Here is a 13156-nt window from a genome sequence, read left to right on the forward strand (position 1 = left end):
TCTGCTATTTTTGGCGTGCGACACCATCGTGCAATGAAGTATAAATGAAGCAGTGGTGGAAAGTAACTAAGTACATTTACTCTGAATCAGAATCAAATTCAATTGTTATCACATTACTTGGTGGATAAAACATTTTTTTGATTGATTGATTGAAGGCTTTATTAGAAGTTTGCATAGGAAAATGTACAGATTCATGACGGTACAGTTCACTGGTACAAGGTCTACTAAAAGGAGATCCATGAAAAGACTAAGCTTATTTCAACAGGAAACCATTTAAGTATCTCATATAGCATTGAATGACAGACAAATAGAACACAGTACTATGCAGTAGATATAAAGAAAAGAAAAAGATAACAGTAAGTCTAAACAAACAGTAAGTATATACAAGGAAGGGGCAGGGGATATATAACATTGAATGACAGACAAATAGAACACAGTACTATGCAGTAGATATAAAGAAAAGAAAAAGATAACAGTAAGTCTAAACAAACAGTAAGTATATACAAGGAAGGGGCAGGGGAGGGCAGGGGAGGGTAGGGTTGGGCTAGGTTTTTACCAGTTGCGAACGGCTGCTGCCTGTAAGTGGTTTTTCAGGGCAATTTTAAAGGATGCTAGTGATCCTTTTGTTGTGAAGGGGCTCATCATGGCAGTTAAAAGATAGAGGAGAGGCATAAAGTGATTACAGTAGTAAAATGACTAGCTTCGGAAACCCAGCCTTTATTTGGTGATTTGTAGAAAAATAAAGCCTGGGCGATCGCGTTAAAATCACTGATGTAGGAAGTTTAGAATTTCCCTAACCAATCAGAGTGGAGGCGTTGCACCGAATTTGTTGACGTCATGACGCAGCAGTGTTCTCTGGGCTGAGCAGAGGGGGGTGGGGGGAGGAGAACACATGCTATTGGCCGGAGACTCCCGGTGAGATTCGCTGGGTTGTGTATCCCCGCCCATCTACCAGCATAGACTGTCCGCGTTACTATAAAATTACTAATCTGCATGATACAATTAATGTGACTAAAGTGCATTATAAATAAGTCAATGAATGTATGTTTTACTTTACTGGAGTATTAACAATTTTCAGTAGGCCTACTTTTACTTCTACTCCACTAGGCCTATACCTCAGAGGCAAATATTATACTTTTACACTACTACAATTATTTTAAAACATTAGTTACTAGTTACTTTGTAGATTTCTTATTACAAAACATACATCATTAGCCACTTCAGCCCTAATATACACATTGTGAGCTTGTAGATATGCTATTTTCAAAATATCTTTTACACATTGTATACATTTTAAAATTTGTGAAATGGAACAATCTGCATAGTGAGTACTTTTGGTACTTTAAGTACATTTTGATACCAATACTTTTGTACTTTACTTCCGGACTTTACTTCCATACTTTACTTCTGGACCACTGAAATTACGCTAGCCAAGGAAATAATAAGAGCCTTCATAGAGATAAGATATCTCAATGAAGAACAATTATACACAACAGTGTATAGTGTCTGAATCCTTTATTTATTGTCACTCTAATTCACACAGTCCTCTACTCCCTCCATGTGAGCTGTGAAGCTGTTGACAGCGTGACTACTCTGTTTGGAAACCAATCCTTGTGGGTTCACGCTTTGAAAATAAACCAATTCAATTCAACTGTAAATATCAAACGCGATAACAAATTTAGGAGGGTGTATAAATGTTTCACATGCTGTGCATAACAGACTCTGTGCAGCCCTCCACAGACATCCAGTGTGAGTAACTGCAAGCTGTAATTTAGGACCCGAGGCAAAGAGAAGAGACAGTGTTCTGCTTCATAAGGATGAGTTCCCGTTGTGTCTGAGGTCGATGACACATCCGTCCTAATGCCAAGGCTGCACAATCACTACTGTACAATACATAGAACAATAGTAATGTTTGAGCAAAAAAGGAAAAATGTGCCACAGAGGCACAAAATTCCAGATTCAGGCACTCAGGTGGATTGAGAAATAAAAAGCCTTTATTTGGGCAACAGCTAGAACATTAGAAGAAGAATTTACCTACGTCCTCCCACAAGGGAAATTCAGTTTTCAGCTTAACCCAGCTGACCCCCAGTGCTTCGCACAAGGCGCGCAGGGGGAGGGAGTAGTGATAGCTGGAGCGGGGAATCGTATCTGCGACCTCTGGGACCTCCGGAGTCCTAGGTGTGGACACTAACCACTCAGCTATCACTGCTTAAAAGACACCAACGCGTTTCTGCAAAGACCTTCTTCAGGGTGTTACTGAATAGTAATGTTTACAATATATCCGTCTAAAATGAAAAAATATAGATACATTATACAACAATGGCCAAAGAATATACATTTGGGCAATCATGATATATATATATTTTCAGTGGCAAAGAATGCATTTACTGTAAACTATCTGTGAATACTAGCCAGGTTCCAGACCCTGAATTGCTATAGCCACTCCCATTAAAACATTTGTTTATGGAGTGAAACGAAAATTGTAAATTCAGTCTGAGTGTGAATACCTTTTCAGGGGCCAAAATATATATTGCATGAGGAAGGTAGTGCACTCAAATCCGTGGACCAGGTGCTAGACAAGCCAGACAGACAGACAGACAGACAGACAGACAGACAGACAGACAGACAGACAGACAGACAGACAGACAGACAGACAGATAGATACCAATACAAATACAGCAGAGCTTTTTCAGCATTAGCACACAGAGTGCAGACTATTTTCTTTTGCCAAATGATATTGTATATTATTTTCCAAAACATATGTTGCTGTGTGTGAGAAGAATCTGAAGTATTTGTATTGGCAGACTTGTATTATTCAATAGTACTGTAGAATAAAGCCTGTAGTCGTATATTACTACAAGTTTCCTGCACTGCATAAATCGCTTCCTGCCTCGTTGGACAGAAATGATAAGCAATAAAAAACATTGTTATCTTTGCTTTCTTAGAGAGGAAACATAGATGAAATCAAACAATTGAGAACACATTAACCATGTATTCCAATATGCCTGTACTGTACATATCAGCTTTACATTTCGAAGACGATTATACGATTATTAGACTATAGTTTCTGACAGAAAGCTTAAGATCAAACTTTAGATTTTCAAGGATATCTCGTACAAAAAGTAAGGGTCCCTTTACGGGTCCATTTAGTTCCATTTGTACGCTCTAAGGGTCCATTTGGAACCCCCTTCGAGTCAAGGAACTTTGGGGGTCCCTGGACCCGACTATGAAAACCACGTACTCTGCTCAACACAAAATGCTTGCAGGCAGCATTGCTTGAAAACCTTTGGGCAACTGTACAGCGGTTATAAACTTGACTGAGAACCTGCGATGGTAAATCACTGATTATTTCCAATGACATCTCCACAGCGTGGAAAACTTGATGGTGGTCGCAGCCTGAGGGAACAGGAGCTACTGACCCGAGGCCAAAACCATGGAAGTACGACTGGGATTTAGGGTTAGCCTGGTCTTGATCATTCTGGCCGTAACTCTTTTAGGAGAGAGAGCAGAGGCGCAGAGCAGGGCAGGTAAGACCATTGATTCTGCATGAATGAACATTACTGAACACACACAAACTAAAGGTGCCAACCCAAACTGGTTCTTTGGAGTGATGCCATAGAATAACAATTGTTGGTTCTAGAAAGAACCTTTCATACCAAGGTTGTTTATACTTTTTATTTTAATTGTTCTATCCACATGTTTCCAAGTGAGCTTACTGGGGGGAAATGTGTGCTCCACTTCCTCCACACAGCCGATTCAACAATGCAGCAAGTAATCAACTTGCAGTGATTCAGGTGTGACAGGCTCACAGCGGTCAGAATGAAATGGCTGAGGAGCAGGAAGTGATGCCCACCTTTCACAAAAGGGCTCATGGGACAATGTCCCATGAGCCCTTTTGTGAAAGGTGGGCATCATAGGAAACTTGTGGATACAGGAACTGTAACATCTCTTAAAACCATATATACTTCATTGACCAGTGCCTCCCAGGGCTCTGTATCTAAAATAATAACCCATCCACAAGCTCACAACACATCTCAGTGCAACACGTTCGTTGTGAGCTTGTAGACTGGCTATTTTAGGTGAATGTTTGCGAATGTTCTTATTAAGACAGGGCCAAAATTGGAGTTTGGCCACAAAGAACTTTGATTTAAAAAATAATAATCTCCTGTACCAGAGGAACACAAATAACCATTCGCTAAATAAATTGGTTGTTTGGTGATGGTTCTTCATGGAACCATAGCCTTGTAAAGTACTGGCCTCCTGTCCAACTGGAAACCTCTTTAACCAAACTTCTTCATTAACCACGTGAAGAGTGAAAACATCAGGGGCCCTAGTATAAAGTCCTGATTGACTCCGGTCAACTAAGTATAGGGATTAAGTGGATAAAATAAAAATGTGCTTTTTGCTTTTCCCCAGGGTGTAAAAATGTCCACTACGACCTGGCCTTCATCCTGGACACCTCCTCCAGCGTCGGGAAAGAGAACTTCGAGAAGATCCGGCAATGGGTTTCCAACCTGGTGGAGTCTTTCGACGTGGCGGCCGACAAGACGCGCGTGGCCGTGGTGCGTTACAGCGACCGGCCCACCACCGAGTTCAACCTGGGCCGGCACAAGACCCTGGCGGAGGTGAAGCAGGCCGCCCGCAACATACGCTACCTGGGGGGGAACACCATGACCGGGGACGCCATCAGCTACACCACCACCAACATCTTCAACGAGAGGAACGGCGCCAGGCCCCCGGCCCGGGGCATCCAGAAGGTGGCCATCCTCCTCACGGACGGCCGAAGCCAGGATTACGTGCTGGAGCCCTCCAAGGCGGCCGCTAAGGCCGGGATCAGGATGTTCGCCGTGGGCATCGGGGAGGCGCTGCGGGTGGAGCTGGAGGAGATAGCCGCGGAGCCCAAGAGCGCGCACGTCTTCCACGTGCAGGATTTCAACGCCATCGACCAGCTGAGGGCCCGGCTGAGGAGGAGACTCTGCGAGAGTGAGTATAACCCCATCAAGATGGCATTCTATTAGCGAGTTGTTCTCAAAGAGGGGTTCTGTTAGGGTGGTCCAAATCAGTGGTTCTCAACCTTTTCAGGCTGCGACCCCCAAAAATAATCATAATTTGAACTGGGGACCCGATCTATTCCATTGTGAAAATAGAAGATCTAAATGCTCAAAACGCCTCTAATATTTGATAATTTGACCAATGTTTGACCAGAGGTACTAAAAAGTCCTAAAATTTTCACTTTAGAAATGTGCAGATAACCTCTATACACTTAAATGTTATGTTGGTTTGTTTACTGTTGAGTGAGAAAACAATGTTTCGATCATCTGGGGACCCCCCAAGATTATTTGGGGATCCCCCTGGGGGTCCCGACCCACAGGTTGAGAACCACTGTATTAGCAAGTTGTTCTCAAAGAGGGGTTCTTTTAGGGACCAAATGGACCCTTACATGCCTCGGACAATTACATTTGAGTGTGTTGGGGCACAAACAAAGCTTATTGCGTGGATTCGGCAACTTTTTGTGGCTCGGTAGCTTGGAAGAACAAATATTTGGACGTCCTGTGTTAATTTTCCATGTTGACGGTCCCTGTGCGCAGCCATATTTTTTCTGTCAGGACAGGAAAAGATAATATCACCATACCGGTACATACAATCCGTCTCACAAGCTCAATGCTGACGCATATTGTTTGCACTTGCACCTCAGATACAGTATACGGATGTGCCATTTAAAAACTTCAGACGTCCTGCCATTGGCAAGACAGTAGATTTTCAGGGGATTTGCAGAACATTGAGCTTGTATCAGCTGATCAGCTATTTTTGCTATTTTTATGGCCTTCTCTGACTTAAATAGAAAGGCAAAACAAGTTAAAATACTGAAGAGTTGAAACGGCTTACAGATACAAAGACAATACAGAGGGAAGAAATAGCATTACAGAAGCACCATCAATAATGAACAACATGATGTAGTATATGCCTATGCAAATAGCCTGCACTATGCAGAATAAAAAAAAAAAAACAAGGTCACAGTGTCATCGTATCCAGCCCAACGTGCAAACAAATACGTGAGCAAAAGGTATTCGGGTTATCAGTCTACAGTAGTTGTGAACTCTCTCCCTGTGGATCAGTGGGTTATCACCAGTCTAGCTGTGAACTCTCTCTCAGTGGATCAGTGGGTTATCATGTCTAGCTGTGAACTCTCTCTGCACTAATCCTTCCTCTGCCGTGTCAAACTCAACATCAGAGCCAGAAGTTGAGAGCAGTGTCACTGCTTATCGGTGCGCTAAACCATGCAATCATGCCGTTTCCTCTTTCCTCTTTATTTAGTGTTTGTGGCGAGGAGTGGCGAGGCATCCTTTGCTTTTCTGTCCGGCTAATTTTAGTCAGGAATTCGAAGCGCTGGCGTGTAGAGCATCCATCTCCTTCAAGAGAACGCAAACACACACACACACACACACACACACACACACACACACACACACACACACACACACACACACACACACACACACACACACACACACACTTTGCCACTTCCCCACACACACTTTGTCACTTCCCCACACAGCTATTTGAGAACCAAAAAAATCCACGTTTGTCTTTTTCTCTTTTCTTATTATTTCCAGTTAGCAGTGATGGGCAAGCTACTTGGAAAATGTAGTTACCTAAGCTACAAGTTACACTCGATTAAATATAGCTAAAGCTACAGCGAAGCTATCCCCAAAGAAATGTAGTTGCCTAAGCTACAAGCAACTGTACATGGCAAAAGTTGCTAACCTATAATCGACACTACTTTTATTTATTTATTTCTGTATTATTAAAATGTCTTAAGTCCTTAACTTGTCACCCTGGGGAGGGGGGTCAGACGTCTTGAATGTCCCCTCACTATTAGGGACATTTATTTATTTTTCCCATCCATGAGGGCAAGCTATTTGGAAAATGTAGTAAGCTACATAGTTACTCTGATTAAATATAGCTAACTATACACTACAAGCTATCCCCAGAGAAATGTAGTACATTTCTGTTAAGCTACTTAGAAATGTAGTTAAGCTATGTAGCTTAGCTACTTGTACAGTAGCTAGCTACTGCCCATCACTGGCAATTAGCACCTGTAATGGCCAATGCGAGCACCGTTGGCTCATTGTTCTGACAGTGTGTGTCTCTGTGCGGTAACAGATCCTTTCGCCCGTTTGGCCGTTCGCCCAAATCTTTTCCGCCGGTCTCACGCTCACCGCGCTGGTGGGAAGGTGGGGCTGTACTGTACTTAACTGTACAAAAGTACAATTTTGAGGTATTTTTCTTTTACTTTACTTGAGTATTTCCAATTTGCAATACTTTCACTTTGACTCCACTAAATCTCGGATCCAGATATTGTACTTTTACTCCATTTATATAAAAGCGTAGGTTTTATGTTAACGTTTTAACATTACGCCGGATAGACGCCCTGGGCGAACGGCCAAACGGGCGAACGGATTGGTATTCCTCTGTGCTGAGAGGTGGTTCTTGGTGCAGTGCTCTCTGGAGAAAACAAGAAGGTTGAGGTTACAGTATAACTGAGGCTTTCCAGTGTTTCACACCTCCGCACCAGACGCACAGGGGCAAGCTCATACCACAGCAATGTCCCCGCTTTAGAAAACTGTCATTTACAAGGCACTTTTGTGTGTGTCTGTGTATCCCACCACCCTCCTCATACAATTCATCTCTTGGCAGCAAATAAGCATGGGAGCAGCAGCGGGGACCAGGGGCGTCACAAGGGGGGGGGGGGGGGGGGGGGGGGGAGTGGGGCTGAGTTACTAGGGCCCAAGGTGGAGGGGCCTGGAATTATGTTGTACTTTAGCTATTGAAAAATAGCAGATCTACAAGCTCACAGCGAAAGGGACTGGCATTAGAGAATAAGCTCACAGGCTACAAGCTCACAGCGCGGTTTTTGAAAAGTCGTGAACATTTTTGCAAATCTATATTTTGATATGGGGGTCCGTGGACAAATACATATCATTTTGGGGGTCCTTCACATGAAAAGGTTTGAGCACCACTGACATAGAAACCCAAAAACCTTAGAAGGATTTGAAACATTCAAAGACTTGCACACATTTTCAAGATTTTTCAAAAATAGCAGATCTACAAGCTCGCAGCGCGGCACTCGGTGCCGCGCTGCGAGCTTACAGATCTGCTATTTTTCAATAGTTAAAGTACCCAGGCCCCAGAATTTGGTGCGACACCCCTGCTTGTCAGCAGAGCATGGGAGCAGCAGCGGGGAAAGAGACGCTCCAGTCGAGAGGAGGAAGCCCATGTGCGCTCATGCATGTGCAACACCACCTCTTTCGGGGTGGGGTGGGGTTTCGTGGTTAGGCTCGGTCGGTGGTTGAGGGGTAAAATAAGAGTCAAACTCAATTACATGTTTGCTCTGAGCCATCTGCCCACTTCACAAAAAAAACGCTGTGAGCGATGCCACCGTACGATGCTTTGAGGCGCGCATGCGGGGGGCGTGGCCGACTCCGCCATTGTGGGTTGTTTTTGTTCTGCAGTGCAGGCTACAGTATCGGGGTGTGTTCTATAGATTGATAACCCACACTGGTTCGTAATCTGTGGTTCAGGACCCACAGGGGGATCCCCACATGACTCTTGGGGGTGGGAGGTCCCCAGATGACTGTGAAGTGAAAATGTTAGGACTTTGAAGAGCTTTTTAATACCTCAAAAAGACGGAAATGAAAAAGACCATTCATTATATCAAAAGTAATCAACAAAGTATAGCCTACTATAAAAACTTTTAAAACATAAGAAAGAGGCACAAATTGTGAGAATAGACCATCTAAAGCTTGTGAACTTCTGCTATTCACAATATTTACTGTATCTGATTCTGAGGAACCGAAAAATGGAATGCCTCAACTCCAAAATTCCAAGTGCTTATCATCAGGGTGGGGGGTCCCCATTTCAAATATGATTATTTGGGGGGGGGGGGGGGGGGGGGGGTCATGGCCAGAAAAGGTTGAAAACCACTGTGAAAACCCACTGATCCACTGGAGAGACACTTCTCAACCTGACTGATAACACACTGTACCAGTGGAACTCCACGAGGAGAGTTTAGTCACTGATGAACCTCAAGAGTCACTTGAGCTGCACGAGGTGCTCGTGTATTCATTTGAAAGCCCTTAACCTTTGACGCTGCCCTTTGACACCATAGATTCCAATCCAGTACCAAGGGCTCAATAAAGCAGCTTGTTCTTTATTTATAGTGACATGATGTGTAGAGGAAGCCTTTGCGCATATAGGGAGCTGTGTTAAAGCACTGGTTCACAATGTGGGGTCCGGGGATCCCCTTGGGAAGCGGGGGGGAGGGGGTTCAAGGTGGTCCCCAGCAAAATTAGGAACAGTTAAGTCCTACTTAAACCTTCTTAAAGACTTGAGCGATTTTTTCAGATATTTTTGGAAATGTATTTTAAAGATCCTTGACAAATCTTCTCTTATCGGGGTCCCTGGCACAACATCTTTTCAAGTGGGGGTCCACGACTAAAAGGTTTTAGATCCTCTGGTAGGGGTGGGCGATATGGTGATAATTATCGTTGAGACGATACAATGTCTCCACGATATGCCTTTTTAGATGTATCGTATATATCGTGATACAAATGAGGGAGCCTTGTAAAAAATCCTGTTAATACAGAGGTTCATTGCAGAATTCAATTTAAACCTGCTTTTTGGTCTAAATCAGAAGTTCTCAAACTTTAAAATGTCAAGGTCTCCACTTAACTCTGACCGTATACAAATGAAACCAAATGGACCCGTAAGGGGACCCGTATACTGTCAGAGTTACATACTTGTAAAGTTCAATTTAGACCTCCCAAAAGGAACACAGAGAGTCTAGTTTTTGTCAAGTAACTTGAAAAATAACCATAAAAACCAATGTGAAAAAGAATTGTGATAAAATTGTGTATCGTGATACGGAGCTTCGGAAAATATCGTGATATTGTATTTTTCCATATCGCACACCCCTATCCTCTGGTGTAAAGTGATCCACGGCTTCAAAATACATTCTCTGAATGAGCAAAACGAAAAAAGCTTCATGGTCATCTCAGTGTTTTCCTTCTGTAAATGTGTAATCTCTAAGATCACCATGTTTTGAGTGTATTTCTAAGTACGTCGGTGGTCAATGTAAGTCTAGCTGGCTCGCCAAGCAATGCTGGTTATTTTTGCTCCCAGGAAAATTACAGCTCTAATGTTTCAAGTGGGTCTTCTTAACATCCAGCCAGCTCCATGTCCAAATGCTTTTCACTTTTTAATCAAACGTTTTTAAGTACAGGCCTCTATTTACTCAGTCCTATACACACTGACCGGTGCCTTTCAGAGAGCTAGCTGGCTTAGCATCACAAAACTAGGTCATAAACTAGACATATTTGACCCTATATAACCCGGAATGATGCCAGTTGCCACATGCTAGCGGCACAACAGATGCAGCAGTTGTCCAGCGCTGACTTCATTCATACTAAATCCAGGGGTGTTGCACCAAATTCTGGTATATATATATATATATATATATATATATATGTTTCTATGTCAGTGGTGCTCAAACTTTTTCATGTGAAGGACCCCCAAAATGATATGTATTTGACCACGGACCCCCATCTCAAAATATTTAGTTCCAAGGACCCCCAGAAGCAAAATTTTTGTTACAAATGTTCGCTTAAAAATACAAATATTCAAAGATCTGCACACATTTTCACGACTTTTCAAAAATAGCAGATCTACAAGCTCAGGCACTCCGCGCTGTGAGCGCTGTGAGCTTGTATATCTGCTATTTTTCTATAGTTAAAGTATAAAACATAAGGCCCCTCCACCTTGGGCCCTAGTAACTCAGTCCCACTCCCCCCCCTTGTGACGCCCCTGGATGGGGATATCAGAAGCAGAAGCATGGATCCACATCCCCCTTCAGCGAGTCCAATGCTGGACCTGTTCAACTCATCCAGCATGGCTTTACGTTGCGTCCATTTTAACTCCGGGGCACATTCGTAAATTATAGCTTCAGGGCCACAAGAGCAGGGAGTTGCTCAGCTATGCAGCATGCTTTGCTATGTAAGTCTCAGTGTTCAGCCTATAAGCACTGTCTTTAAAAAAAAAGAGTGACGCACTCGCACCCATTCACGGAAGTGTAATTTTCGGTAAAACTTTGGCTTTATAAACAATACAGACCAAGAATCCCTACAGTGTTCTTCCCGAAAGCCTGCCATTATCTCTTTTAAAGGACTTTAAAGGGACGTAAAAGGGTTATACGCAGACAGAGGAGGAAGAAGGAAAAAAGAGCACACCTTCAATTTCAGTTATAAGTAGACCGAAAATTCTGCACAAAACAAACAAAATATCACAATAGATGTCAGGGACAATGAAATGTACGTACAGTACAAAAAAAATATAACATCTCAACCGCTTCACCAAAGTCAGCCTGTGAATATAATACAGACACTTTAAGGCTGCAGTGAAATGCCTGTTTGGATTCTCTGGAAATAGACACAGCAGGAGAGTTCGCGTGTCACAGGAAAACAAGCCGTATCAACAGAATCTTCCCCATAAAACGGATCACCGCAAAGGTTGAAGGCTTCAAACTTGACACATTTTACACAGCTGTGATTTATGGAAATTACAGGGTTTGACGGCACATATTTTGGCAGATACATGATCCACTACAGAACTTTTGAGTGTCTGAGTATTTGATTTCAACAATAGACACTATAGAGTATAGACAAAATGTTGGGCCTACATTGAATGAGACTATTATGAACATGCCTATGCTGTACTTTAGGTATGTAATAGGCCTACTGTAATGACAGTTGTGTTCAGGTTTTGTGACATCGCCCATCCCACCTTGTGCATGTTAAAATAACCTTGAATCATTCTTGTATACGTTAAAAAACACAGAAGGCCTAGTGCATTGGCTGAAGGGGAACTGAATGACGGGGACCAGGAAGATCACTGTTGTTATGTTACTGTACTTTGTCCATCAACGTGTTAACAGACTATTCTGTGGCGAACAGTTGGTGAAAATGGTTTATCGTGTGATGCAGTGTGAGCCTTGTAGATATGCCATTTTTGGGGAAGAGATAGTTTAGAGGTAAAGTGAGACCTACAGTTAAAGACTCTCTGATTAAGTGGCATGTGTTTCTGGTTCAAGACAAAACCAATCAAATGAATTTACATTATGGGAGAAATAACCTGGAAAAGGAAACGGATATGGATATGGACACCACCTCCTTGGACTCCAGTTATGCACACGCAGAGACTGTTTCTAATTCAAGTTAATAGGCACTAAAGCTAGAGTAACAATCTCATTTGAAGTCTCTCTAAGGCTTAAGCAGTTGTTCAAAAGTGTCTTTAGCCATAAAAGTGGCATGCACCTTGACACAAATAGACAGAAAAGAAAAGGCGCCGCCAAACATAAACTTGACCCACAAGGCATCTCATGGTTTTGCCTTTCTCACTGTCACCACCAGCATCGCTTGGACAGCAGAGCCAAGCTTTTGAAACATGTCTGACTGTGTGGTGGGAGATCTAAAAGTGTTACCTCCAGGGGTCTGTGGCCTCAGCTCCCAGGGGGACAGTCTCTCAGTCTGTCTGGGCCGCGCTGGGTCGGATCACATGACACTCCTCCAAGTGGGACACCTGCTTCCTAAAACCATCAAAACATTGGGTGAAAACCTCATATGACCGAAATACACGCGCGCGCGCGCGCGTACACACACACACACACACACACACACACACGCACACGCACACGCACACACACACACACACACACACACACACACACACACACACACACACACACACACACACATATACACACACATATATATCGTCGTTGTCGGGTGAAAACCTTGTATGTCCAAAACCATTCGTTTTTTATTATCATTTAAAAAAATGAACTACACTAATGAAAACAGCCGATCTACAAGCACAGGCTTTGTGTGCTTGTAGATCTGCTGTTTTCACTACTTTTGTGTGACGGCCTTGCCTGATGAAGCAGGGCTTTACTTTGCGAAAAAACGTACACATTTGAAACTTGGAGATACAAGGTTTCCGCCTGACAGTGACGATATATAACAATTACAATATAGAAGACTACTATGCATTTATAGGCTATAGCGCCTTTATTCAAGGTGCTTTGCAAAGATTCTTTGCATTA

The 13156-nt window shown here is 43.0% G+C and overlaps 1 protein-coding gene across 1 annotated transcript in view; it reads left to right on the forward strand.

Moving 5' to 3' along the window:
• Positions 1 to 3433: 3433 nt before the first annotated feature.
• The window catches only part of col22a1 (collagen, type XXII, alpha 1), a gene marked incomplete at both ends in the record, with an annotated part of 109162 nt that continues 99439 nt past the window's right edge, over positions 3434 to 13156 (forward strand). The window contains 2 exons of the mRNA XM_080735391.1: positions 3434 to 3527; positions 4417 to 4983. Of these exons, the coding sequence (XP_080591517.1) occupies positions 3434 to 3527; positions 4417 to 4983 (661 nt within the window). The remainder of the gene's footprint in view (positions 3528 to 4416; positions 4984 to 13156) is intronic.

This window comes from Nannobrachium achirus (genome assembly GCF_963921795.1).
Source record: "Nannobrachium achirus genome assembly, chromosome: 10".
In the NCBI taxonomy this organism is placed as follows: domain Eukaryota; kingdom Metazoa; phylum Chordata; class Actinopteri; order Myctophiformes; family Myctophidae; genus Nannobrachium; species Nannobrachium achirus.